Source organism: Oncorhynchus nerka, unplaced genomic scaffold, assembly GCF_034236695.1.
Source record: "Oncorhynchus nerka isolate Pitt River unplaced genomic scaffold, Oner_Uvic_2.0 unplaced_scaffold_2047, whole genome shotgun sequence".
NCBI lineage: Eukaryota > Metazoa > Chordata > Actinopteri > Salmoniformes > Salmonidae > Oncorhynchus > Oncorhynchus nerka.
In genome coordinates, this window is record NW_027039278.1 from 17,130 (window position 1) to 42,763 (window position 25,634).

The following is a 25,634-nucleotide window of genomic DNA, read 5'->3' on the forward strand; positions in this document are numbered from 1 at the left end:
TAATGAAATTAATCTCTACATTGTGGATGCAGCAACTGAATTGCTGTTACATTCTCCCTCCTTTACTAAAAATAGCTTTCGATGGAGAATCCATTGAGTGCTTTGTAGTTTAGGAATAGGCTTAATCTGTATCTGGGGATACTTGCATAAGAAAGTGCCTAATCGCCAACTTTATTTAACTTTTTTTTTTGGACTAGGCAAGTCAGTTAAGAACAAATTCTTATTTACAATGATGGCCTACCCCGGCCGAACCCTAATGACGCTGGGCCAATTGCAGTCTGAATTTGTTCTCCTTTTAATCTCACTGTTTACAATGCTGTTCTATCCTATTGGATAATCTTGTGTGCTTTTTGTTTCTCTGCTGTCCAGAGAGCTCTGTATTAAACATCCTCCCCTACCTCTCTCTCTGTCTACCAGGTGTCTGTGCTGGTGATTGTAGTATCTGGGATCTACATCTGTTTATATTAGTTACTGTGCTGTTACTAAGCAGTAATGGATCTTGGAACAGGATGGGATAGATTGTGTGACTTAAGTAAGGATTTAGCCAAAATGTAGGGAATTATTTACATTTTATGTAGTCCTCAGATTTCAGGCTGAGTGGGTTGACTTTTTTTTGAGACGGCCATATAATTTTCCTATCGTCTCTCCCTCAGACATGAGGTGTGATGTTCAGGACATCTTCAGGCTCACACCCCACGAGAAGCAGTGCATGATGTTCAGCGCCACCCTAAGCAAAGAGATCCGTCCTGTCTGCCGCAAGTTCATGCAGGATGTACGTTGAAGGGTTTCTTATAACCCGTGGTTATGTACATGTTCTGAAACTTAAAGTTGCAGTTTTACACACACACACACACACACACACACAGATGAACCCATCTCCCTAAATTGCACTTTGAAGAGGCAATCGGCAGTATAAACATTAATGAAGCATCTTCCTCGCCCCTGTTTTGGAGGGATAGGTCTGGAGAAATTTAACCACTCTGAAATTCGTAGAGCTATATGCAAGGACTGACCGTCAATGATATCAGAATTATCATTTTGACCATGTTTTGAGACTACATAGTTTATTTTTGCGTTTACTTTGTTTACAAGCAATGGAATGAAACAAGCTTGTATTTTGGGTTCTGGTGGGGTACGAAAGTTGAACTAAGCTCATGGGCATTTGTTATTCTTTTCATTTTAAATGTCTAAAAATTGATGTAGAAACTACTGATTGCCCCCTTTTTTTGTTTTTAAAATGATTTTGGATATGTCTTAATATTCATGTAATAAGTTCCAATCTAGCCTCTCTAAGCTTTGCCTGCTCGTGACTGTCTGTCTCACAAGTGGCCAGAGTTGACCCTCTCTTAACCTGGGTCTGGGGCTCTGGACATTTTCGGGAGGAACAGTCCTGGCATTAAAGCTGTGAATATTGAAAAATAAAGTTCCATCCAGCTCTAGTACTTGTAATTGATGTTCAAAAATCAGTAATTCCCAATGAAAGCCAAGACCCAATCCCAAATCTACCCCTAAACCCTATGCACTTAATAATATCTGAGATGACACATTTGTAGTTCTTCATTCACCAACACACAGAATGTGGTTTACTCCTGTTTTTCACTTAATGTGGCTCGGTTTATAAAACTGTCCCAAAGAGTGACACTTTCCCCATGTTCTATTCATTAGGACACACTAGCTAAATGTTTAGCACTGGAAGTCCTGGTAGTCCCTCCCTGTGTTCTGTTTGGTGCTTAATGAATATCTCCTGTAGCCCATGGAGGTGTTTGTGGACGATGAGACCAAGCTGACGCTGCACGGCCTGCAGCAGTACTACTGCAAGCTGAAGGATAGCGAGGAGAACCGCAAGCTCTTCGACCTGCTCGAGTTCAACCAGGTACCAACAGAGGTCTTTTCAGAGAATTGAATGCTAAAACGTAATTTATTTTAGTTTTAATCTGAGTGAGTTGAATGTATTTTGTCCATGGATTTGAAAGTCACGTGTTTAAATACAATTTTACTCATTCAAGTGAACTAAGTCTATGCACCGACAAAGTTTCTGCCTGTGAGTTTATGCCCTGTGTTTTTCGTCTTCAGAGTGTACATTTATTTGACCAGGGTAAAGCCAGGGTGCCATATCAGATGCAGCATGGATTTTGTGCCCCATGTTTGTCTTCGGTGTCTCACTGCCATTTTCTCCCTGTCTGAAGGTGGTGATCTTTGTGAAGTCTGTGCAGCGCTGTGTGGCTCTGTCTCAGCTGCTGGTGGAGCAGAACTTCCTGCAATCGCCATCCACAGGGGCATGGCCCAGGAGGAGAGGTGGGTTCTGATGGAGAGGAAGAAATCACTGGCTAAACCCTACAGTCTATGCACTTGTTAAAATCTGAGCAGTTTTGATTGGTATAAGCAATATTAGGATATTGCTTACACTTCAAGTCATCTCAGATATTATTAAGTGCATAGGGTTTAGGGGTAGATTTGGGATTGGGTCTTGGCTTTCATTGGGAATTACTGATTTGGACAAAAGAATGTCCTCGGCTTTTCCGTCCTCTTATCAGTAAACCGATAAGTGGTTGAGGAGTGTCAATTCGTTAGTAGGCAAACGGTGTCCTCGCCTCCTGCTGAGGAAGCATAAGTGTCCTTTGCTGAAGTTGAGATCTACCCCTCCCCTTTCAATCAGCTGTTTACTCTGAGAAGCATGCACATATTTAAAACGATAAGTAGCATATCGTTTTTGTCCATACAATATCTAGCTAAATGTCTTTTACTACTTTACACATTTTAATTTGGGATTCCACCCCTGTAAATGTCATTTGCATTATGTGTGAATGGAGTCTAATTTCATACAAGCACATTTCCTCCTCTCCTCAGTTACTGTTGACTTTTTTTCAAAAGGAGAGGAATGAGGAGTTGCACAATCAAATTGAGAATCTCATTTACTTGCACATTTTCTATAATAGTCATGTAGCAGAAGCTGTTATCCAGATCGACTTAACAAGAACTTTCTCTCAGACAACATGTTTGTGGGTCACAGTTTCAGTGTACCCACAGGAGTGAAGCAGGATGTAGAATGTGCCTGTTCTACTTATTCTAAATCTATGGGTGCCCCCTTCCTCCCCCAGGCTTTCCCGGTACCAGCAGTTCAAGGACTTCCAAAGGCGGATCCTGGTGGCCACCAACCTGTTTGGCCGAGGGATGGACATTGAGCGCGTCAACATCGTCTTCAACTACGACATGCCCGAGGATTCCGACACCTACCTGCACAGAGTGGCCCGTGCAGTGAGGTTCGGGACGAAATTCATTATTTCGGTCCATGGCCCTGTACAGCGGATGTTATCTAGAATCGAGATGAATCTAATGAATAAGTTGCTTTGATGGTAAGCTTGAAAGAAGAACAGACACATTTGGGCTAATTAGCTAATATCATGTCATCCGGTGAAGCTCCCTCAGACTACCCAAGTTCCCTAAACGCAACCACATTTAGAAGAAGAATAGCTTCCTGAATTCCTAGTGTAGCAATAAGCGCCCTCCTGATAATCACGTTTCCATGAATACCAAGGGGAACATGGCTTTAAAATACACACTTCCACCATCCTCCCTCCACAGGAATTGCAAAGCAATGCGATGTGACTAATAATTTATTCTGCAATGGTAGTGAGTGTATTGTCGGAGGGGGGCTAGGCCGATCTGACCCTGATCAGGTCTGTGATTCAATAAGATACAGATTAAAAGGATCACCAGCACTGCTGCGTTAACCTCAAATGGATTACAAACAGATTTAACACTGTACACCAACATAACCCCGGATGCCCTTGCATTTGCCTAGGCATTAACAGAAAATACACACATAAACGATACACGGTATGTCCATGGGATTGGTTTAAGCCTCACTTTCCCAAAGTAGATGAACCAACCAGATCCCCTTTTCTGGGGAACTGATCGAAACTGGGACCAGTATAGTTAGTGTGTCGCCAAAAAGAAACCACCTGACCTATTACTATTACACCTGTGCCACTTTGGTACAATAGCCTCAGTACATTGTGTCACCAGTTGATTGTGTGTTCATTCAGCTCTATATTAACACCACATGAAACCTCCCTCTGGGGTTACAGAACAGGTCTGGATAGTTTGCCACACACACTGGAATGGGCCAATAGAGAGGTGACGTTAATTATACTCCCAGAGAGAGTGAACTGAGGTGAATCATTCCTGTACTTTACCAGACACCAGTGATCTTAGAAAACAAGTGCAACCAAGACAACCGCTCTGGTGAAATGGTTGCCCGGGCTTGTTTATCATAATAAAGGGCAAGGTCCTGTTCACCTGACTAGGTGGAGAAATAGATGTGGGGGGCGTGGCCAACAGCGCCTTCTCCGACCAACATTTTTAGAGGCCCTCCCATGGCAGCAGAAACAAAATGTTGCTGTTTTTAAAACCATTTTGCTATGGGGAAAAGAAAGCATTTTACAGTTTAATTAAGCTAATTTCCTGCAATTCTACACATGTTGCCATGGCTTGTGTTGTGTTCTTATGCTACACTTCATGACCAAAAGCTTGTCAAACATCTCATTACAAATCATGGGCATTATTATAGAGTTTGTCCCCTTTTGGTGCTATAACAGCCTCCACTCTTCTGGGAAGGCTTTCCACTAGATGTTGGAACATTGCTGCGGGGACTTGCTACTTACTTCCAATTCATCCACAAAAGCATTAGTGAAGTCGGGCAATGATGCTGGGCGATTAAACCTGGCTCGCAGTCGGTGTTCCAATTAATTCCAAAGCTGTTCACTCATGTGAAGGCCAAATTACAGAGGAGGAACTGCTTGAGGCAATTGGGGCCTTTACGGATGGGAAAACTCCAGGGCTGGATGGCATACCATTGGAAGTATACAAAACTTTTTTTGGTATACTCAAAGGAACATTATTGGCTTGTTTTAACCACTCCTATATAAATGGTAGATTATCAGACACGCAACAAGAAGGTCTGATATCATTATTACTGAAACAGGACCCAAGTGGTATATATAAAGATCCAGTCCGTTTAAAACATTGGAGACCTCTTACACTTCAGTGTTGTGATGCAAAAATCCTAGCAAAAGGCTTGGCACATAGAATTTTAAAAATATTGTCAGATATTATTCATCCTAATCAGACAGGTTTTTAACATGGACGATACATTGGAGATAATATAAGACAAGTACTGGAAACAATAGAACACTGAAATATCGGTTTTCATAGCTGATTTAGAAAAGGCTTTTGATAAAGTACGACTGGAGTTTATATTTAAATGCCTAGAATATTTCAATTTTGGGGAATCTCTTATAAAATGGGTTATGTATAGTAACCCTAGGTGTAAAATAGTAAATAATGGCTACATCTCAGAAAGTTTTAAACTATCTAGAGGAGTAAAACAAGGTTGTCCACTATCGGCATATCTATTTATTATTGCCATCGAAGTGTTAGCTGCAAAGATAAGATCAAACAATAATATTAAGGGAATAGAAATCCGGGGCTTAAAAACGAAGGTGTCATTGTTCGCTGATGATTCATGTTTTCTTTTAAAACCACAATTGGAGTCTCTCCACGGCCTCTAGATACTTTTGCTATCCTCTCTGTATTAAAACCAAATTATGATAAATGTACCATATTACATATTGGATCCTTAAAAAAATGCACATTTTACATTACCATGTAGTTTACCAATTAAATGGTCTGACGGAGATGTGGACATACTCGGTATACAAATCCCAAAAGAGAGAAATGATCTCACTCCAATAATTTTTTATGGAAAGTTAGCAAAAATAGATAAGATCTTGCTACCTTGGAAAGGAAAATACCTGTCTATTTGTAGAAAAATCACCCTGATTAACTCCTTAGTTATATCACAGTTGACCTATTTGCTTATGGTTTTGCCTACACCTAGTGACCTGCTTTTTAAATGATATGAACAAAAAAAAATATTCAATTTTATTTGGAACGGAAAACCAGATAAAATTAAAAGGGCCTATTTATATAACGAGTATGAATTCGGTGGGCAGAAATGATTAAATATTAAAGCATTAGACCTCTCACTAAAGGCATCAGTCATACAAAAGTTATACTTAAATCCAAACTGGTTCTCATGTCTCATCCTATATTCAGGAAGGGTCTTTTCCCCCTTATTCAGATTACACCTGCTCACTTTCGGTTGTTTGAAAAGGAAATAATCTCCGAAATATCTGTATTTTTTAAACAAGCCTTAGAAAGTTGGTTGCAATTTCAGTTTAATCCACCTGAAAGGACGGAACAAATAGTACAACAAATATTGTGGTTAAATTCAAATATAGTATTTGATTAAAAAAATTGTATTTATCGAAGAAATTTTTAAAAAAGGTATAATTTTAGTGAATGATATCATAAATAGGACTGGTGGAGTTATGTCACACATGCAGCTAACACAGACATATGGAAATGTCTGCTCTACCCAAAATTACAACCAATTAATTGCAGCATTACCACAAAAATGGAAGAGGCAAGTAGAAGGGGAAAAAAGTAAGGAACTTGTATGTCGGCCCTGTATTAAAGAACATAAATGGTTAAAGAAAAGTGTGATAAATAAAAACATATACCAATTTCATTTAAGGACCAAAAAAATGACCGCTGTGCCATATAAATTGCAAAATAGTTGGGAAGAGATTTTCGATGTACCCATTCCATGGCACATGGTTTATGAATTGATACGCAAAACAGCGCCGGATTCAAAACTTAGAATTTTTAAATATAAATTACGATACAAAATTCTTGCAACTAATAGAATGTTATATATATGGGGGATACAATCTTCCAAGCTCTGCAGAATCTGCTGTGAGGAGGCAGAGTCATTAGATCATTTATTTTGGTATTGGGGATCGGCGGTAGAGTTTGCGGGGTATATTTTTAAAAAGTATGTATGTCTATATAGGTATGTGTGTACATATATATATGCATGCGTGTATGGATATATATATTTACCCCCAAAATATGGGGGATTGGAAATGATGCAGACAATTACATTGGAAGCAACATTCTATCCGCAATATTAAGCTAAAAGAAAAAAAAGCTGTTTGATGTGGTTAAGGTCAGGGCTCTGTGCAGGCCAGTCAAGTTCTTCCACACCAACCTCGGCAAACCATTTCTGTTTGGAACTCCCTTTGTGCACTGAGGCATTGTCATGCTAAAACAGGAAAGGGCATCGTAAAGAATGTCATTGTATGCTGTAGCGTTAAGGATTTCCCTTCACTGGATCTAAATGTCCTATCCCGAACCATGAAAAACAGCCCCAGGCAATTCGTTATTCCTCCTCCAAACATTAGTTGGCACTATGCATTGTGGCAGGTAGGGTACTCCTGGCATCCTCCAAACCCAGATTTGTCCGTCGGACTACCAGCTGGTGAAGCGTGATTCATCACTCCAGAGAATGCGTTTCTACTGCTCCAGAGTCCAATGGCGGCAAGCTTTACGCCACTCCAGCCAATGCTTGGCATTGCGCATGGTGATCTTAGGCTTGTACTTAAATTCACACAGGACACCGGATAAGACAGGAGAAGTACTCCAGATATAACAAACTGACCCTAGCCCCCGACACAAACTACTACAGCATAAATACTGGAGGCTGAGACAGGAGGGGTCAGGAGACACTGTGGCCCCATCCGATGATACCCCCGGACAGAGCCAAACAGGAAGGATATAACCACACCCACTTTGCCAAAGCACAGCCCCCACACCACTTGAGAGATATCTTCAACCACCAACTTACCATCCTGAGACAAGGCCGAGTATAGCCCACAAAGATCTCTGCCATGGCACAACCCAAGGAGGGAGCGCCAACCCAGACAGGAAGATCACATCAGTGACTCAACCCACTCAAGTGATGCACCCCTCCTAGGGACGGCACTCTATAGTGCTTTAGAGATTTATTCCCTCTAAAACAATATATAAAATGAGGGAATTATTCAAATGTAACTCTTATGTCAATTGCAATTAGGTTAGGGCATTATTATAGCCTATACTGGCTATAATGACTGGCACAGTGAACATACTCATAACAATGATACTGTAGTAGACAGCAAATTGACCTTAAGAATCTATAGCATGCAGGTTGGTCTGTAAAAAAAAACTCAAGTAGAAGAAGATCAAAATAGCTGCACGTTGTGTTTATTGAATTAAATGGGGTGTAATAAAATGAGTTGTGAGTACGGGGTTGTCTCCTCCCTCTTCTGTTGGCTTTGAGAGTTTATTTAGAAGGTGGGTTGGGGGAAGTGGCAGCAGGTTTTCCCAAACTCGTCTTCTGCACAGTAACTTTTTGCATTTTTATTTTGCAGGGGAAGCAAAATAGTTTTGCCAGGGCGGCTGTGATCCGCGGGAGGAGAGACTGTTTTTTCTTAGGCTCATCTGCAGCCACAGTACCTGAACAGGTGACAGAGAACAAGGCATGAAATCAGGGTCGTGTTCATTAGGGTACACAGTAGCAAAATATTTTGAAACAGAAAACAAAAACAAGCATTTGTTATTGGCAAGTTCAAGAAAGTTCCTCCCTGTTTTAGTCCGCTGTCTTCCATTTAGTGGCTAATGAATAAGACCCTGATAACTTTATCATAGTCTCCCGTCCTTACATTACAATAGTGTGCTGAAGACAGATGCACATGTTGACTGACAGAAATGAGGACTTACTATCATTGCCAAGAGGAGACACCTTGTTCTTCTTCTGGTTCTTGTTATTTCCTCGCTTCTTATTTCCTGACTTCCTCACTTCTTTTTTCATAGCCTCTTCCTTCTCTTTTTTCTTAGTAGAGAGAGAAACAGATATGAGTCGATGCCTCACAATCAAACAGCCCAAATAACAAAACGATCTACTGGTTCTTGGCCGTCTCACCTGTGTGGAGGTGATGTCCTCGAGGTCTGTGGAGAGGGCGCTGCTGATGGGCTTGGTGCTTTCAGAAAGGTAGCTAATTACCTGGGACTTCTCAGAGATGGCTGAGCTCACACTGGTCTTTTCCAAACCAGTGCTGTCATCAGCCATCTCCTCTAGGTCCTCTTCTAGGGTTTCCCTCCAAGCCAGGAGCTCCTCGGTGAGGGTGACGTCGTCACTCCTTGAGGAGGTTGAGGAGTGTGACCTCCCACTACCACGGCTCCTCCTGGCTCCAAAATGGCCTTCGAAACTCCAGTCCTCTATGACTTGTGTGATGGTGTCCGCCATGCACCTGATGGCTGCCTCGCTACCAGAGCGTGCGGCACGCAGTTGAGCCCGGTTGGAGTCCGAACGCAGGGACAATCTTTTAGCCGCAGTCGTCACGATGGCCTTCACTGCATCCTCACCACTGAATTGGATGCTCTGCTCCAGGCCAAAGACGACAGAGATGTCAGCATACTTCAGGGCATGCTGGACCTCCACAAAGAGATCCTTCATCAGCCTGAAGGGGTCATTGGCCCTCCTTGTCTGGAGGGACTCTGAGGCCTCCAGTCGGCACATGATGCCGTGGAGAATAAACTTCAGAGTCTGGGGGCTCATGACGGTGGCCCAGGGAGTGCTGCAAAGGAGGATGTGCTCCTTGCCTAGTAGGAGGGAGGGAATCTTCTCCAGGGGGTCCTGCCTGTTCTTGGTGGGCATCAGGGAGCTGTCACTCATCTCGGAGACCTCAGCCCCCCCCACCTCTTCTTCCAGAGTCTGGGCAGGAGCTGCCCATGCTGCCTGGGGAGAGGTGGAGGGTTTGGGGTATGAGACAGTCATGGCACTTACAACCACCTCCTCTTCGTCCTTGGGTGAAGAGGAACACGGAGAGTCAGGGAACCTTTCCCTGGCACCGGAATCCAATCCTAAGAAAACACACTCATATTCTGAACTGGTTCAAAGTCACATCCATGTTTTACACTATGCAGTATCTAGTACATTTACTATAATGGTAATACACTGGTTATTACTGGTCATATGGGCAAAACAGGTTATAAGTGTACCTTTCTGGATGATGAGCCTGGCCTTGTAATCGTCGTTGCAGGTACTGTTCAGGATGTCTCCCACCCTGGTGATCAGGACCTGGCAGACGGCCCCTAGTCAAATCAAAATGTATTTAATACAGGGTTGTCAAACTCATTCCATGGAGGGCTAAGTGTCTGCGGGTTTTAGTTTTTTCCTTTCAATTAAGACCTAGACAACCAGGTTAGAGGAGTTTCTTACTAATTAGTGACCTTAATTCATCAATCAAGGGTGGAGTGAAACCCTGCTGAAACCCGGCCTTCTATAGAATGAGTTTGACATTTGATTTAAAGTAATTCTTCACACATAACATGTCTCCAAACACTGTATAGAAAAATAAGAAAAAAGAGGAGAGAAAATGAAAATACCATTACTGACAATAAGAGAAAAGAAAGAAGGGGAATGTGCGGGTGCAAAAGACGGTAAAAACAACATAATAACTAACCTAGTGCCTCCTTGTTGTCATCGGAGAGGGAGCTGGAGGACTGGAGGGTAACTTTAGTGCCCTTCTTGATAGCTGGCAGGACACCTACAGAAAGAGGATCGTAGACATTAGTGGATCCTTCCACCATATATCGTTTTAGAATTCTATCAATAAATCCAGGTATTTTGGAAGTGGAGATGAATACTCACTGTAACTGGTTGTTTGAGTTAGAGTTTGAGGCAGTGCCAACATACCAACTACTTGGCGGCTTAGTTTTTCACCCCTGACTTAGCCTCCCTAGACTTTCTAGCCTTGATAACCTCTGTGGCCTTCTTTTCTGCCTTTGCTATATTTGCCTCTCGGCTGGGCCTGGGGCCTTGCGGGGCTTCGGCACAAGGTTCTGAGACAAATAACAACAGTGGGGAAATCTTATCACCATAGAAACCACATTTTTCACCATAGGCATGATGGTACTGAGTGACATGTCACATAAGGGTTAACCTTAGAATTAGAATCAGAATTAAAATACTATTAGTTCTAACTAGTAGGTGGTCCATGTGTCTTAATGGCGTTATTATCGCGTTGTAAACTGGTTTTCAACCCGTCAGTATTACTAGATTGCAACCAACTGGCCTCCGTGACAACCAGATGTTTTGCAACAGAACTAAAAGATGTTTCTTACCTTTCGAGGGCTATCCTGGAGGCAGTCTACCAGGGCTGGCAGGCTTAGTCCATCATGGCCAGCGGAATGGACATCTGCCTTTCGAGGGCTATCCTGGAGGCAGTCTACCAGGGCTGGCAGGCTTAGTCCATCATGGCCAGCGGAATGGACATCTGCCTTTCGAGGGCTATCCTGGAGGCAGTCTACCAGGGCTGGCAGGCTTAGTCCATCATGGCCAGCCGAATGGACATCTGTCTGGAGCACTTGCTCTCTAGCACTAGCTTGGAGGGTCCCAACCTGGGGTATAGGAACATAAGGAAATACATAGAACTTAAGCCCTCCATTATTATGCCCACTTTTCCAGCTATAAACCATAACCTTAGAATTACAATCAGAATTAAAATCTGAATTCCAAAACTATTAGTTCTAACTAAACTCAGCAAAAAAGAAACGTCCTCTCACTGTCAACTGCGTTTATTTTCAGCAAACTTAACATGTGTAAATATTTGTATGAACATAACAAGATTCAACAACTGAGACATAAACTGAACAAGTTCCACAGACATGTGAGTAACAGAAATAGAATAATGTGTCCCTGAACAAAGGAAGGGTCAAAATCAAAAGTAACAGTCAGTAACTGGTGTGGCCACCAGCTGCATTAAGTACTGCAGTGCATCTCCTCCTCATGGGCTGCACTAAATTTGGCAGTTCTTGCTGTGAGATGTTAACCCACTCTTAAAAAATTAAATAGGAAAATGTTATCCCACTCTTCCACCAAGGCACCTGCAAGTTCCTGCACATTTCTGGGGGGAATGGCCCTAGCCCTCACCCTCCGATCCAACAGGTCCCAGACATACTCAATGGGATTGAAATCCGGGCTGTTCGCTGGCCATGGCAGAACACTGACATTCCTGTCTTGCAGGAAATCACGCACAGAACGAGCAGTATGGCTGGTGGCATTGTCATGCTGGAGGGTCATGTCACGATGAGCCTGGAGGAAGGGTACCACATGAGGGAGGAGGCAGTCTTCCCTTTAACGCACAGCGTAGATTGCCTGCAATGACAACAAGCTCAGTCCGATGATGCTGTGACACACCGCCCCAGACCTTGACGGACCCTCCACCTCCAAATCGATCCTGCTCCAGAGTACAGGCCTCGGTGTAATGCTCATTCCTTTCGACGATAAACGCAAATCCGACCATTACCTCTAGTGAGACAAAACCGCGACTTGTCAGTAAAGAGCACTTTTGCCAGTCCTGTGTGGTCCAGCGACGGTTGGGTTTGTGCCTATAGGTGACGTTGTGCCGATGTCTGGTGAGGAGCTGCCTTACAACAGGCCTACAAGCCCTCAGTCCAGTCTCTCTCAGCCTATTGCGGACAGTCTGAGCACTGATGGAGGGATTGTGCGTTCCTGGTGTAACTCGGGCAGTTGTTGTTGCCATCCTGTACTTGTCCTGCAGGTGTGATGCATGCCTAAGGCACGTTCATGCAGATGAGTAGGGACCCTGGGCATCTTTCTTTTGGTGTTTTTCAGAGTCAGTAGAAAGGCCTCTTTAGTGTCCTAAGATTTCACAACTGTGACCTTAATTGCCTACCGTCTGTAAGCTGTTAGTGTCTTAACGACCGTTCCACAGGTGCATGTTCATAAATTGTTTACGGTTCATTGAACAAGCATGGGAAACAGTGTTAAAACCCTTCACAATGAAGATCTGTGAAGATATTTGGATTTTTACGAATTATCTTTAAAATACATGGTTCTGAAAAAGGGACGTTTCTTTTTTGCTGAGTTTAGTAGGTGGTCCATGTGTCTTAATGGCTTTATTATCGCGTTGTAAACTGGTTTTCAACACGTCATATTACTAGATTGCATCCAACTGGTCTCCGTTACAACCAGACGTTTTGCAACAGAACTATAAGATGTTTTCTTACCTTTAGGGGCTGTCAAGGGGGCAGTCTACCAGGGCTGGCAGCCTTAGTCCATCATGGTCAGTGATGTCTGTCTGGAGGACCTGCTCTCCAGCACTAGCTTGGAGGGTCCCAGCCTGGGGTATATGAACATAAGGAAATACATTTAACCTTAGCCCTGAATTAATTATGCCCACTTTTCCAACTATAAATCATATCAATCTGTTTTTACAGCATATAGGTTATACTACCAAGAAGATAGCCTCATTACATATCAAGAGGGATAGCCCCAGAATGAACAAACATTTTTTTATCACTTATGAGACTTACTTTTAGAATAATTTTTCTCAACGGTTTATGATTTCTATCCATTGTGCTTTCAGGAACCCTTCAGATTGGACCTGACATTTTTTTAAATAAACAAATACATTTTTAAATACATTTCAAACATTTTTTTTACAACATCTTGGCCAGTTATGCTGTACTTACACAGAATGTCTTCTTTGTCCACTCAAAGTGATTTATTTGAACATGAGGATGACTGTCCTTTGCAAAGCATCAACTCAACTGAGGCAAAAGTAGCGCACTGAACATTTTCTTGAGTTCGTTTACGTCATAGGCTTCTATATCTCATCGTACATTATGACGTCAACTACAAAAGCACAGAGCGACCACTCCGGGAAATTAATGCATTTTTTCTGATCACATACGATATCTGAAAAATGTTTACAATGTAACTCAATTAATTTAGGTTCAATGAGGTTTTATCGTATTATATGGATAAATGTTGCCCTCTGTTGGCCATAACTGATATATTATAGTCAAATAAATCAAATCATTGATGGGTTTGGTGAGGGAAGACAGATGTAGTAAGCTGATATGATCAAATGTCTATTTGTCCAAGACAGTCATTGTTACGCCTTTGCCCAAATTGCCCAATATAGCTTCATGTCACATATCTATCATAATGTATACAAACTGGATGAATGCAGGCTGTTGGTTTGTAAATGTTGTAAATAAATATGTATATAGTATGCATATGTAACAGTTGTTGTGTGTTATGTGCTAGGCTAGGAGGTGGTTGTGTTGTACTGACCAGTACCCGGTGTTCGCGGGGTCCGACATGTCAATCACTGCCCTGCCAATCACGGGAATGCCTGGAATGTTCTGATGCCGGGCATCCTGGTGGTTGGCACGTGGAGGGGGTTGGGCTAAGTTAAGACCAGGTTCATTTGTTCTCTCTCTATACAAACTGGATCTGAATTTGGCAGGGGTTATCTGTTGGTTTGTAAATGTTGTAAATAAATATTGTTCATTTATATCTAGTCAGGTATGTATGCATATGTAACAGTTGTTAAAGTACTATGTGAATTTCACCAGGTTCATATATTAATATGTCGTGTTGATTTGTTATTATGCATGCCTGCATCCTGGCTGAAGTGGAGTGTGTTCTTACGTTTTGCCCTGCATGCTCAAATAATTTTGTATCCTGAGAGAGGTAGTCACGTTTTTTATGTCTTTAGAAAAGTTTGATTTTTTTCAGTACAAAGTCATACACACAGTGTTTTGTTCATGAATAATGATGTGTATTTGGAGGTTACTCATAAGTGGATGGTATTGTTAAGATGCACTTGTAATTGTACTTTTTAGGATGATATCAACATTCTGAATTCAACATGTGGTTAATAGCTAGCTAAGGTATTAGCAGGCTATTTATTGTATGTGTGAACGATGGCTAGCTCCTCGAATGATCCCAGTCCCTCCTATTGTGTATCTACTGTAGAAAGAGGCCACGATTCGCAGAACATATGTGCTCTACAAATGTTTTATTTCCTTTTGGATGCAGGTATGTGGTTTTATCTTTGTAAAATATGTTATGTATAATAAGGAGAGACTATTAATGTTTGTATTCGAAAATAATTTTGATGCACTGAGAGAGAAAGAGGCGACGATTCTCAGAACACATGTGCTCTACAAATGTTTTATTTCCTTTTGGATGCAGATGCAGGATGCAGAGAGTGAGTTCTGCTTGATTAAAACTACCAGGTCTCCAAAGTCCACGTCTAGTCTCAATCAACCACACACAACGTAGAGTTACAGCGGTGCAGTATAGCACCGGTTACACATATTCGTATTATTGTTTCATTCACTTCATTCACTTATCTTTTTGACCTGCACTGTTGGAGTTCAGATCTTAAGAATTTCACTGTACCCTACAATTACATCTCCGACCGACTAATAATCTAATCGATTGAAATCTAATCTAAATTCAGATTTTTTTCTGGATGAGGAAACCTAGTCACACGTAGCTATAATTTACAGAAATCATAAATGTTTACATTATTGCTGAATAAGGTTATCAGTGTACTTTTTTCATACCAGTGTTGTCAAACAAGAAATTATGCCTACAATTTAGTTTAGGGCAGCGTGCGAAATCCCGATCGGCATTTGATGCAGATATTGAAAATCAAGATCGGCATTAAATTAGACGGTTCGTTTTCAGGTCGGTTTGGTGAGATTGCCTTTAAAATGGACCAATAGTGGCCACGAATACACGAGCACAGTGCTTCTAGACTGCCCCTGTGAACCTAGCTAGCAGTGATACTCGAAGCCGATTTTAATTACATAAAAAATGTGCAGTATTGAGTAATTTTCAATATCTGCATCAATTGTAAATAAGAAACATATTTTTCTTTCCATAATGCTCACAAATAGCAGCCATGTTCGAGTATATTTTTGTTAAAATCTTTGCGAAAACCTTGTGCAATCTGGCTAGCTAACTAACACATTTAGCATTGCGTCAAGCTAACGCTAGTACTAGCACGGTCGTGTCAGTTAGTAGTTAACTTCTGCTAGCAGTGTGTCGCAGGTTGGTTCCGAGAATTACATTTTAGGTCAAGTTAGACCTTAGAAATGTCTTGCTCGTTATTAATTTGAGCCAACGTTATTTCTGAATATTCACCTTGCATTTGGAACCTATTTCCCTTTATAGCACTTTGCTGTCACACAGTTTGAATGAGGAGGCGGCTGCCATTGTTTGTGCGGAGAGTGAGGCATGATTCCTTGTTCAACTTGATTGAATCGTGCAACTGTCTAACTACTGTAAACTGAGTTGCAGGGTGGTTGCTGGTCCAATACTTGTTTTTAGCTAGGGAAATTGTAATGATTATGTGCCAAATGTATTCGCTTCCCTTTTTGCGTAGTGTCCAGCTTTGGCGGTGTGCGTGCGGCCTGCTACTAGCATTATTAGCAGCTAGCTAATGCTATGTAGGAATATACATTAGACGAGTGTTTCCCAAACACGGTCCGAGGGACCTCGGGGGGTTTTGGGTTTTGCCGTAGCACTACACAGCTGATTCAAATAAGCGTCAAGCTTTGATTAAGTCAGCTGTGTAATGTTGGGGGGGAAACGTGCAACCCTTGGAGTCCCAAGGACAGAATATGGAAAACCCTGTGCTAGACGGTGATGTTTCACTAGGATTCAATTCAGAAAGTGAAATTACAAGAATTGGAATCCTCATGTAATATAACTAAGGTTAGATGGTGAGGAATTGTACATAGATTATTGAATTGGCATTTCAATTAACCTTCTGAATTTACTGTATTGTTGATACAGGCCCCCCATCCCCTCCCCCAAGTAGTCTCCAGTGTGTCCTAACTTCAACTAAACGCAAGTACCCCTTCTCTAGAATGGCAGAGAACGACGTTGACAACGAGCTGTTGGACGATGAAGAGGATGAGGAGCCTCAGTTTGCCCCGGAGACCGCCACACCTGCGGGCAAGGAGGAGGTAAAGGGCTCTTAGTCTCCATCCACAGCTCCGCCTTCCGAGACTTCCTGCTCAAACTAGAGCTGCTCCGCGCCATTGTCGACTGTGGCTTTGAACATCCCTATGAAGGTGAGCCTCACAGGCACTTCCCACCTTCAACCAAGGACTGTTTTTGACTTTGTCCATTCTGTGTGTCAAATGGCACCCTATTCCTGACATAGTGTACTACTATTGAGCTGGGCCCATAGGGCTTTGTTCAAAACGAGCGCTGTGTGTGACTGGGCCCTGGTCGAAAGTAATCCACAATATATAGGGTGTCATTTGGGACTCCGACTATGAGTTATACATGTATGCCCCTTCAAGCATCACATCATACTTAAACTGGTCATCTCTGTATACCTGTCGCAAGACCCACTGGTTGATGCTTATTTATAAAACCCTCTTAGGCCTCACTCCCCCCTCCCCTATCTGAGATATCTACTGCAGCCCTCATACTCCACACACAACACCTGTTCTGCCAGTAACATTCTGTTAAAGGTCCCCAAAGCGCAAACATCCCTGGGTCGCTCCTCTCTTCAGTTTTCTGCCCCTAGTGACTGTACAGTTTTATCTCAATCTCTTCATTAAAAGACTCAATCATGGACACTCTTACAAAGCAGCCACAACTGTCAGTGTGGTGTGTTGTCTACCTTCTTGCCCTTTGTGCTGTTGTCTGTGCCCAATGTTTGTACAATGTTTTGTGCTGCTACCATGCTGTTGTCATGTGTTGATGTGTGTTTTGTCCTATATATTTTTTTTTATGTTAAATCCCAGGCCCCAATCCCCGTAGGAGGCCTCTTGGTAGGCCGTCATTGTAAATACGAATTTGTTCATAACTAACTTCCCTAGTTACGTTTCTGTCTTTCAGTCCAACATGAGTGCATCCCACAGGCCATCCTGGGCATGGACATCCTGTGCCAGGCCAAGTATGGTATGGGCAAGACGGCTGTGTTTGTACTGGCCACCCTGCAGCAGATTGAGCCTGTGGACGGGCAGGTGAGTGGTTGAATAATGAAATTAATCTCTACATTGTGGATGCAGCAACTGAATTGCTGTTACATTCTCCCTCCTTTACTAAAAATAGCTTTCGATGGAGAATCCATTGAGTGCTTTGTAGTTTAGGAATAGGCTTAATCTGTATCTGGGGATACTTGCATAAGAAAGTGCCTAATCGCCAACTTTATTTAACTTTTTTTTGGACTAGGCAAGTCAGTTAAGAACAAATTCTTATTTACAATGATGGCCTACCCCGGCCGAACCCTAATGACGCTGGGCCAATTGCAGTCTGAATTTGTTCTCCTTTTAATCTCACTGTTTACAATGCTGTTCTATCCTATTGGATAATCTTGTGTGCTTTTTGTTTCTCTGCTGTCCAGAGAGCTCTGTATTAAACATCCTCCCCTACCTCTCTCTCTGTCTACCAGGTGTCTGTGCTGGTGATTGTAGTATCTGGGATCTACATCTGTTTATATTAGTTACTGTGCTGTTACTAAGCAGTAATGGATCTTGGAACAGGATGGGATAGATTGTGTGACTTAAGTAAGGATTTAGCCAAAATGTAGGGAATTATTTACATTTTATGTAGTCCTCAGATTTCAGGCTGAGTGGGTTGACTTTTTTTTGAGACGGCCATATAATTTTCCTATCGTCTCTCCCTCAGACATGAGGTGTGATGTTCAGGACATCTTCAGGCTCACACCCCACGAGAAGCAGTGCATGATGTTCAGCGCCACCCTAAGCAAAGAGATCCGTCCTGTCTGCCGCAAGTTCATGCAGGATGTACGTTGAAGGGTTTCTTATAACCCGTGGTTATGTACATGTTCTGAAACTTAAAGTTGCAGTTTTACACACACACACACACACACACACACAGATGAACCCATCTCCCTAAATTGCACTTTGAAGAGGCAATCGGCAGTATAAACATTAATGAAGCATCTTCCTCGCCCCTGTTTTGGAGGGATAGGTCTGGAGAAATTTAACCACTCTGAAATTCGTAGAGCTATATGCAAGGACTGACCGTCAATGATATCAGAATTATCATTTTGACCATGTTTTGAGACTACATAGTTTATTTTTGCGTTTACTTTGTTTACAAGCAATGGAATGAAACAAGCTTGTATTTTGGGTTCTGGTGGGGTACGAAAGTTGAACTAAGCTCATGGGCATTTGTTATTCTTTTCATTTTAAATGTCTAAAAATTGATGTAGAAACTACTGATTGCCCCCTTTTTTTTTTTAAAATGATTTTGGATATGTCTTAATATTCATGTAATAAGTTCCAATCTAGCCTCTCTAAGCTTTGCCTGCTCGTGACTGTCTGTCTCACAAGTGGCCAGAGTTGACCCTCTCTTAACCTGGGTCTGGGGCTCTGGACATTTTCGGGAGGAACAGTCCTGGCATTAAAGCTGTGAATATTGAAAAATAAAGTTCCATCCAGCTCTAGTACTTGTAATTGATGTTCAAAAATCAGTAATTCCCAATGAAAGCCAAGACCCAATCCCAAATCTACCCCTAAACCCTATGCACTTAATAATATCTGAGATGACACATTTGTAGTTCTTCATTCACCAACACACAGAATGTGGTTTACTCCTGTTTTTCACTTAATGTGGCTCGGTTTATAAAACTGTCCCAAAGAGTGACACTTTCCCCATGTTCTATTCATTAGGACACACTAGCTAAATGTTTAGCACTGGAAGTCCTGGTAGTCCCTCCCTGTGTTCTGTTTGGTGCTTAATGAATATCTCCTGTAGCCCATGGAGGTGTTTGTGGACGATGAGACCAAGCTGACGCTGCACGGCCTGCAGCAGTACTACTGCAAGCTGAAGGATAGCGAGGAGAACCGCAAGCTCTTCGACCTGCTCGAGTTCAACCAGGTACCAACAGAGGTCTTTTCAGAGAATTGAATGCTAAAACGTAATTTATTTTAGTTTTAATCTGAGTGAGTTGAATGTATTTTGTCCATGGATTTGAAAGTCACGTGTTTAAATACAATTTTACTCATTCAAGTGAACTAAGTCTATGCACCGACAAAGTTTCTGCCTGTGAGTTTTATGCCCTGTGTTTTTCGTCTTCAGAGTGTACATTTATTTGACCAGGGTAAAGCCAGGGTGCCATATCAGATGCAGCATGGATTTTGTGCCCCATGTTTGTCTTCGGTGTCTCACTGCCATTTTCTCCCCTGTCTGAAGGTGGTGATCTTTGTGAAGTCTGTGCAGCGCTGTGTGGCTCTGTCTCAGCTGCTGGTGGAGCAGAACTTCCCTGCAATCGCCATCCACAGGGGCATGGCCCAGGAGGAGAGGTGGGTTCTGATGGAGAGGAAGAAATCACTGGCTAAACCCTACAGTCTATGCACTTGTTAAAATCTGAGCAGTTTTGATTGGTATAAGCAATATTAGGATATTGCTTACACTTCAAGTCATCTCAGATATTATTAAGTGCATAGGGTTTAGGGGTAGATTTGGGATTGGGTCTTGGCTTTCATTGGGAATTACTGATTTGGACAAAAGAATGTCCTCGGGTTTTTGTCCTCTTATCAGTAAACCGATAAGTGGTTGAGGAGTGTCAATTTGTTAGTAGGCAAACGGTGTCCTCGCCTCCTGCTGAGGAAGCATAAGTGTCCTTTGCTGAAGTTGAGATCTACCCCCCCTTTCAATCAGCTGTTTACTCTGAGAAGCATGCACATATTTAAAACGATAAGTAGCATATCGTTTTTATCCATACAATATCTAGCTAAATGTCTTTTACTACTTTACACATTTTAATTTGGGATTCCACCCCTGTAAATGTCATTTGCATTATGTGTGAATGGAGTCTAATTTCATACAAGCACATTTCCTCCTCTCCTCAGTTACTGTTGACTTTTTTTCAAAAGGAGAGGAATGAGGAGTTGCACAATCAAATTGAGAATCTCATTTACTTGCACATTTTCTATAATAGTCATGTAGCAGAAGCTGTTATCCAGATCGACTTAACAAGAACTTTCTCTCAGACAACATGTTTGTGGGTCACAGTTTCAGTGTACCCACAGGAGTGAAGCAGGATGTAGAATGCCTGTTCTACTTATTCTAAATCTATGGGTGCCCCCCTTCCTCCCCCAGGCTTTCCCGGTACCAGCAGTTCAAGGACTTCCAAAGGCGGATCCTGGTGGCCACCAACCTGTTTGGCCGAGGGATGGACATTGAGCGCGTCAACATCGTCTTCAACTACGACATGCCCGAGGATTCCGACACCTACCTGCACAGAGTGGCCCGTGCAGTGAGGTTCGGGACGATCGTTCAATTCATTATTTCGGTCCATGGCCCTGTACAGCGGATGTTATCTAGAATCGAGATGAATCTAATGAATAAGTTGCTTTGATGGTAAGCTTGAAAGAAGAACAGACACATTTGGGCTAATTAGCTAATATCATGTCATCCGGTGAAGCTCCCTCAGACTACCCAAGTTCCCTAAACGCAACCACATTTAGAAGAAGAATAGCTTCCTGAATTCCTAGTGTAGCAATAAGCGCCCTCCTGATAATCACGTTTCCATGAATACCAAGGGGAACATGGCTTTAAAATACACACTTCCACCATCCTCCCTCCACAGGAATTGCAAAGCAATGCGATGTGACTAATAATTTATTCTGCAATGGTAGTGAGTGTATTGTCGGAGGGGGGCTAGGCCGATCTGACCCTGATCAGGTCTGTGATTCAATAAGATACAGATTAAAAGGATCACCAGCACTGCTGTGTTAACCTCAAATGGATTACAAACAGATTTAACACTGTACACCAACATAACCCCGGATGCCCTTGCATTTGCCTAGGCATTAACAGAAAATACACACATAAACGATAAACTGTATGTCCATGGGATTGGTTTAAGCCTCACTTTCCCAAAGTAGATGAACCAACCAGATCCCTTTTCTGGGGAACTGATCGAAACTGGGACCAGTATAGTTAGTGTGTCGCAAAAAGAAACCACCTGACCTATTACTATTACACCTGTGCCACTTTGGTACAATAGCCTCAGTACATTGTGTCACCAGTTGATTGTGTGTTCATTCAGCTCTATATTAACACCACATGAAACCTCCCTCTGGGGTTACAGAACAGGTCTGGATAGTTTGCCACACACACTGGAATGGGCCAATAGAGGTGAAATTATACTCCCAGAGAGTGAACTGAACTGAGGTGAATCATTCCTGTACATTACCAGACACCAGTGATCCTAGAAAACAAGTGCAACCAAGACAACCGCTCTGGTGAAATGGTTGTCCGTGCTTGTTTATCATAATAAAGGGCAAGGCCCTGTTCACCTGACTAGGTGGAGAAATAGATGGGGGGGCGTGGTATTGGGCGTGGCCAACAGCGCCTTCTCCGACCAACATTTTTAGAGGCCCTCCCATGGCAGCAGAAACAAAATGTTGCTGTTTTAAAACAATTTTGTCTGCTATTTGCAATTCTAGACATTTTGCCATGGGGAAAAGAAAGCATTTTACAGTTTAATTAAGCTAGTTTCCTGCAATTCTACACATTTTGCCATGGCTTGTGTTGTGTTCTTATGCTACACTTCATGACCAAAAGCTTGTCAAACATCTCATTACAAATCATGGGCATTGTTATAGAGTTGGTCCCCCCTTTGGTGCTATAACAGCCTCCACTCTTCTGGGAAGGCTTTCCACTAGATGTTGGAACATTGCTGCGGGGACTTGCTTCCATTCAGCCACAAAAGCATTCGTGAAGTCGGGCAATGATGCTGGGCGATCAAACCTGGCTCGCAGTCGGTGTTCCAATTAATTCCAAAGCTGTTCACTCATGTGAAGGCCAAATTACAGAGGAGGAACTGCTTGAGGCAATTGGGGCCTTTACGGATGGGAAAACTCCAGGGCTGGATGGCATACCATTGGAAGTATACAAAACTTTTTTTGGTATACTCAAAGGAACATTATTGGCTTGTTTTAACCACTCCTATATAAATGGTAGATTATCAGACACGCAACAAGGTCTGATATCATTATTACTGAAACAGGACCCAAGTGGTATATATAAAGATCCAGTCCGTTTAAAACATTGGAGACCTCTTACACTTCAGTGTTGTGATGCAAAAATCCTAGCAAAAGGCTTGGCACATAGAATTTAAAAAAATATTGTCAGATATTATTCATCCTAATCAGACAGGTTTTTAACATGGACGATACATTGGAGATAATATAAGACAAGTACTGAAACAATAGAACACTGAAATATCGGTTTTCATAGCTGATTTAGAAAAGGCTTTTGATAAAATAGTACGACTGGAGTTTATATTTAAATGCCTAGAATATTTCAATTTTGGGGAATCTCTTATAAAATGGGTTATGTATAGTAACCCTAGGTGTAAAATAGTAAATAATGGCTACATCTCAGAAAGTTTTAAACTATCTAGAGGAGTAAAACAAGGTTGTCCACTATCGGCATATCTATTTATTATTGCCATCGAAGTGTTAGCTGCAAAGATAAGATCAAACAATAATATTAAGGGAATAGAAATCCGGGGCTTAAAAACGAAGGTGTCATTGTTCGCTGATGATTCATGTTTTCTTTTAAAACCACAATTGGAGTCTCTCCACGGCCTCTAGATACTTTTGCTATCCTCTCTGTATTAAAACCAAATTATGATAAATGTACCATATTACATATTGGATCCTTAAAAAGCACATTTTACATTACCATGTAGTTTACCAATTAAATGGTCTGAATCCACCTGAGATGTGGACATACTCGGTATACAAATCCCAAAAGAGAGAAATGATCTCACTCCAATAATTTTTTATGGAAAGTTAGCAAAAATAGATAAGATCTTGCTACCTTGGAAAGGAAAATACCTGTCTATTTGTAGAAAAATCACCCTGATTAACTCCTTAGTTATATCACAGTTGACCTATTTGCTTATGGTTTTGCCTACACCTAGTGACCTGCTTTTTAAATGATATGAACAAAAAATATTCAATTTTATTTGGAACGGAAAACCAGATAAAATTAAAAGGGCCTATTTATATAACGAGTATGATAAATGGTTAAAGAAATGATTAAATATTAAAGCATTAGACCTCTCACTAAAGGCATCAGTCATACAAAAGTTATACTTAAATCCAAACTGGTTCTCATGTCTCATCCTATATTCAGGAAGGGTCTTTTCCCCTTATTCAGATTACACCTGCTCACTTTCGGTTGTTTGAAAAGGAAATAATCTCCGAAATATCTGTATTTTTTAAACAAGCCTTAGAAAGTTGGTTGCAATTTCAGTTTAATCCACCTGAAAGGACGGAACAAATAGTACAACAAATATTGTGGTTAAATTCAAATATAGTATTTGATTAAAAAAATTGTATTTATCGAAGAAATTTTTAAAAAATTATAATTTTAGTGAATGATATCATAAATAGGACTGGTGGAGTTATGTCACACATGCAGCTAACACAGACATATGGAAATGTCTGCTCTGGCCCAAAATTACAACCAATTAATTGCAGCATTACCACAAAAATGGAAGAGGCAAGTAGAAGGGGAAAAAGTAAGGAACTTGTATGTCGGCCCTGTATTAAAGAACATAAATGGTTAAAGAAAAGTGTGATAAATAAAAACATATACCAATTTCATTTAAGGACCAAAAAAAAAAAATGACCGCTGTGCCATATAAATTGCAAAATAGTTGGGAAGAGATTTTCGATGTACCCATTCCATGGCACATGGTTTATGAAATTGATAGTTAAAACAGCGCCGGATTCAAAACTTAGAATTTTTAAATATAAATTACTATACAAAATTCTTGCAACTAATAGAATGTTATATATATGGGGGATACAATCTTCCAAGCTCTGCAGAATCTGCTGTGAGGAGGCAGAGTCATTAGATCATTTATTTTGGTATTGGGGATCGGTAGAGTTTGCGGGGTATATTTTTAAAAAGTATGTATGTCTATATAGGTATGTGTGTACATATATATATGCATGCGTGTATGGATATATATATTTACCCCAAAATATGGGGGATTGGAAATGATGCAGACAATTACATTGGAAGCAACATTCTATCCGCAATATTAAGCTAAAAGAAAAAAAGCTGTTTGATGTGGTTAAGGTCAGGGCTCTGTGCAGGCCAGTCAAGTTCTTCCACACCAACCTCGGCAAACCATTTCTGTTTGGAACTCCCTTTGTGCACTGAGGCATTGTCATGCTAAAACAGGAAAGGGCATCGTAAAGAATGTCATTGTATGCTGTAGCGTTAAGGATTTCCCTTCACTGGATCTAAATGTCCTATCCCGAACCATGAAAAACAGCCCCAGGCAATTCGTTATTCCTCCTCCAAACATTAGTTGGCACTATGCATTGTGGCAGGTAGGGTACTCCTGGCATCCTCCAAACCCAGATTTGTCCGTCGGACTACCAGCTGGTGAAGCGTGATTCATCACTCCAGAGAATGCGTTTCTACTGCTCCAGAGTCCAATGGCGGCAAGCTTTACGCCACTCCAGCCAATGCTTGGCATTGCGCATGGTGATCTTAGCCTTGTACTTAAATTCACACAGGACACCGGATAAGACAGGAGAAGTACTCCAGATATAACAAACTGACCCTAGCCCCCGACACAAACTACTACAGCATAAATACTGGAGGCTGAGACAGGAGGGGTCAGGAGACACTGTGGCCCCATCCGATGATACCCCCGGACAGAGCCAAACAGGAAGGATATAACCACACCCACTTTGCCAAAGCACAGCCCCCACACCACTTGAGAGATATCTTCAACCACCAACTTACCATCCTGAGACAAGGCCGAGTATAGCCCACAAAGATCTCTGCCATGGCACAACCCAAGGAGGGAGCGCCAACCCAGACAGGAAGATCA

General features: G+C 41.8%; 2 protein-coding genes and 1 pseudogene across 2 annotated transcripts; 2 read left to right on the forward strand and 1 right to left on the reverse strand.

Annotated features, from left to right (window-relative positions):
* The first annotated feature begins 477 nt into the window (after positions 1-477).
* Positions 478-3,342, forward strand: LOC135567441 (ATP-dependent RNA helicase DDX39A-like). Its single transcript, XM_065014835.1, has 5 exons — positions 478-532; positions 654-772; positions 1,751-1,873; positions 2,187-2,295; positions 3,099-3,342. The coding sequence occupies exons 1-5, from the start codon at positions 493-495 to the stop codon at positions 3,257-3,259; spliced, it is 552 nt and encodes a 183-aa protein (XP_064870907.1). The 5' UTR covers positions 478-492; the 3' UTR covers positions 3,260-3,342.
* Positions 3,271-21,122, forward strand: LOC135567440 (ATP-dependent RNA helicase DDX39A-like; annotated as a pseudogene).
* Positions 8,228-10,265, reverse strand: LOC115142504 (uncharacterized). The gene is made up of 4 exons (XM_065014834.1): positions 9,946-10,265; positions 8,867-9,807; positions 8,665-8,776; positions 8,228-8,400 (listed from the first exon to the last, which is right to left on the reverse strand). Exons 2-4 carry the CDS (start codon positions 9,719-9,721, stop codon positions 8,228-8,230), a joined length of 1,140 nt encoding a protein of 379 aa, XP_064870906.1. The 5' UTR covers positions 9,722-9,807; positions 9,946-10,265.
* Positions 21,123-25,634: the final 4,512 nt, after the last annotated feature.